The sequence below is a fragment of the Camellia sinensis genome, chromosome 7, assembly GCF_055761805.1.
Source record: "Camellia sinensis isolate YWXY chromosome 7, ASM5576180v1, whole genome shotgun sequence".
NCBI lineage: Eukaryota > Viridiplantae > Streptophyta > Magnoliopsida > Ericales > Theaceae > Camellia > Camellia sinensis.
The window spans coordinates 67,954,513-67,957,803 of NC_138967.1; the positions used below are offsets into that span (position 1 = coordinate 67,954,513).

At 33.8% G+C, this 3,291-nt stretch overlaps 1 protein-coding gene across 1 annotated transcript; it reads right to left on the bottom strand.

Annotated features, from left to right (window-relative positions):
- Nucleotides 1-2,010: 2,010 nt before the first annotated feature.
- Nucleotides 2,011-2,686, bottom strand: LOC114309480 (receptor-like protein 43). The gene is made up of 2 exons (XM_028255216.2): nucleotides 2,589-2,686; nucleotides 2,011-2,464 (listed from the first exon to the last, which is right to left on the bottom strand). The coding sequence occupies exons 1-2, from the start codon at nucleotides 2,684-2,686 to the stop codon at nucleotides 2,011-2,013; spliced, it is 552 nt and encodes a 183-aa protein (XP_028111017.2).
- Nucleotides 2,687-3,291: the final 605 nt, after the last annotated feature.

The window sequence follows — 3,291 nt, forward strand, 5'->3', positions numbered from 1 at the left end:
ATGAGGACTTTTTCTGTACAAGTAGTATTATCGGATAAGTTACATGCCAAGAGAACTGTAAAGTTCATAGATAGGGTTGGCACTGTTTTCAATATTTTCAAATATAATTCAGAAAAATTGTCCCATAAATAGCTGAAAAAAAGAAAAAAAAAGTAAGATAGGAAAGAAGAAGAAGAAGAAGAAGAAGAAGAAGAAGAAGAAGAATGATTGCTGATTGCTTTGGTTTTTTTGTATAACGATTATTTATTCCAAAGTATGAAAAAGGCATTTGAGAGTTAAGTCAAACTTGGAGTAGTTCACTCTACTTGAGGGGGAAAAATGAATAACATGCATATATGAATTAGAAGAAGAAAAAAGAAACATAAAAATGAGTAGAAGCTACTAGGTATTTATGTTGATATGGAATTACAAATCAACAGCACTTTCTTCTTCTTGAACAAGCTATCCAATTTGAAGTAACTGGAAAATAACCTCCATATGCTTCTCTTTCTTCTTCTTGAACAAGCTGTCCTTAAGGGCAAAATTATGAGAGTCATAATTAAGTCATAACTAACACCATAATTAGTCATGACCAACAACACAACGGGTTATAACCAAAGACAACAAAGATCATAACTGGGCATATGGTACGCACGTCAAAAAGGGGTATGTATTATTGAATTTTCCTCTTTTTTAATGTTTATAATAGTCATTTAATAGTTGATTGTATTTGGGAGATGAGCAGAGAAACTACAACAATATAAAATGGCAAATTAGCTTCTCAGGATATAATGAATGACAATTCTAGTACACCAAACTACCACCAGCTTGGAAAAAAAACCAATGTGTATGTGTGTGCCAAGTTTCTCTCATTCATCCAATTGTGTCATCTACAATTAGCAATTATTTCCATGGTTCTTTTCTTGCTTATGAGCAACATTTCTAATCAATACTGTCCATATCGCCAATTTCCTACTGTAATTAATCACAAAATTCCCATGTCTCAATAAGTGCTAGTCAATATTTCCAGTGTGCTCCCATAATTGCCATTGAATTGAGAATGTTTAACCTCCCTACAAGCAAACTTGGCAACATTTCAACAAGGAGAAACACACAACATTATTTTCAATGTGAATTCTCTGTCTAATAGCCAACATTTCAGTCATTCAAAAATGATTAAGAATGTACCAAGAGGAATGGTTTCAGTAGTAGCTTGTAAGATTGCATTTAAAACTTCAAAACTTGTCAAGCTTTAGTCTTCTGTGACTGAAATCCAATTTAAAAGCAACTACATACAAAAGTGCAAATCTCTAAAGGTAGTAGATGATGCGAGAAAAGAAACAACGAAGAGTAATGACACAAAACTCTTATTTAACTTAGTGCTTTAAGAAAACTAGACATCTTAACAAAGCTTTAGACTTCACTAGAACAGCAAGGGTAAAGCTTTTGAGGTGATCCTGCATAGCTGTTATCCGGATGCACATGCACTCAAATGTAGCAGCTAGGTGAGAAACCCCTTCAACTGGACAGCATTGCTTTATTGTGCTACTAAATGGAATAGATCTAGTTTTGAAATAAAAACATTAGGAACTCAACTATACCTTATGGATAGAAACCATAAAAGATAATTCAACAAAGTAATGCGTCAAATATTATTTCCACTTACCTACTAACGCCATTTGTTTTTGTTGATTCTTCTTTCACTGCATCAGTTGGTACTCTTCTTAGACCTTTTTACCTTCTTATATTGTCCTTGTTCAACAACTTTCATAAGCCATTTTGGTATTCAAGTTACAAACATAAGATATCCCATAACCATTCCAAATACAAATCCACATCCATATCCCATCACTATAACTTTCCTGTTAAATTTGCTCGCAAAGTTTTAATTTGCATCTTCTTCATTATTCTGACATTTCTTTGATAAGGGAAATCCACACAAGGCCAAGTTCCCACTATATGAATCTTTTTCAAATATATTAAACTGGCTCCCTTGAGGAATTGGTCACACCAGTTGATTAACTGAAAGGTTTAGTACACAAGAAACATCAAACTTGTCAACTTGTTTGAGGATAGATCTAATGATTCAAGGTTTTTCAAATTTCCAAGCGAAGTTGGGATGTGGCCTTTGAGGTTGTTATGAGATAAGTTAAGATCTTGAAGTGAATTAAGCCTCCCAATGGATTTCGAAATCTCTCCTATAAATTTGTTGCTCGATAAATCAATGACTGAGATGATGGTTGAGATTCTTGAAAATTTAATCTCATGTCCTTTCATAATCACCACCACATAATCGTAATAATAGATATCACCCATGTATTTCAATTTCATTGCATGTTCATCCATATTCATCATTGCTTTAAATTTTTCGATATAACTGGTTGGCCAAAGGCCACTGAGCTCATTGTAAGATATGTCAATAATCCTCAACTTAGTGAAAGGAACTTTACTCTTGGTCTTAAAGGCGTCTATGTGACCATGAAACCTATTAAATCTCAAGACCAGACCTGTAATCTAGAAGAGTTCCTAACCAATGGGGGAATGTATCATTTATCTTGTTTATTCCAAGATCTAGAACTTCCAAGTGTTCACAATTGAGCAAAGATTACAGAACTTGTCCTTCAATATGGTTGCCATTCAAGTTAAGATTCTTCAGCATGTTACCTGTTGTAAATGCTGCAGTAAAGGTTCCATGAAAGCTATTCATCCCTAAATTCAGCACTGATCAAGAACTTTAAGTTAGTTATTTTAGACAAATCAAGAACTTTAAGTGAGTTTAGACTGCAAATTAAAGGAAAGATTTCTCTTGTCAATTTATTGTTTGAGATGGAGAAAGCAATTGTGGTGATAGGTGGAATAGGGAGTGGTCCATGAAGTAAGTTGGAGTGCAGGTCAATAAATTGTAGTGTTTGCCATGGAAGTTTCTCTAAACCAGTAAGCAAATTATTAGAAAGATCTAAATCCTTCAATGAATTTTTCCCCACATCAAATACCCATTTTGAAACTTCACCACCAATTTTGTTGTTTGAAAGGTCTAGAGAAAGCAATTCAACTTGTACTCTCAAGAAGTTTGGAAATTCGCTTAAGTTACAAGAAGCTAAAGCCACTTATGACAAATGTTTTTTTAAATTGGAGTAGTGCAAATCTCTGACCCTCAAGGCACGTAGGGCATGCAGAAGTAGAAGAAGACCATGATGATGAACAAGTAAGAACTTGAGAAAACAAGAGAAACTACAAAAATTGATGAAGCAATATTAGCCAACTCATTTCTCCTTATGGGAATCAAAGATGTCAAAATGAATAAGTTGGATA

Coding starts and splice junctions, on each gene's coding strand:
- LOC114309480 (XM_028255216.2), bottom strand. CDS start 2,686: ATGAATAGCTTTCATGGAACCTTTACTGCAGCATTTACAACAGGTAAC. Junction 2,465..2,588: donor CATATTGAAGGACAAGTTCT/GTAATCTTTGCT, acceptor GAGATTTAATAG/GTTTCATGGTCACATAGACG.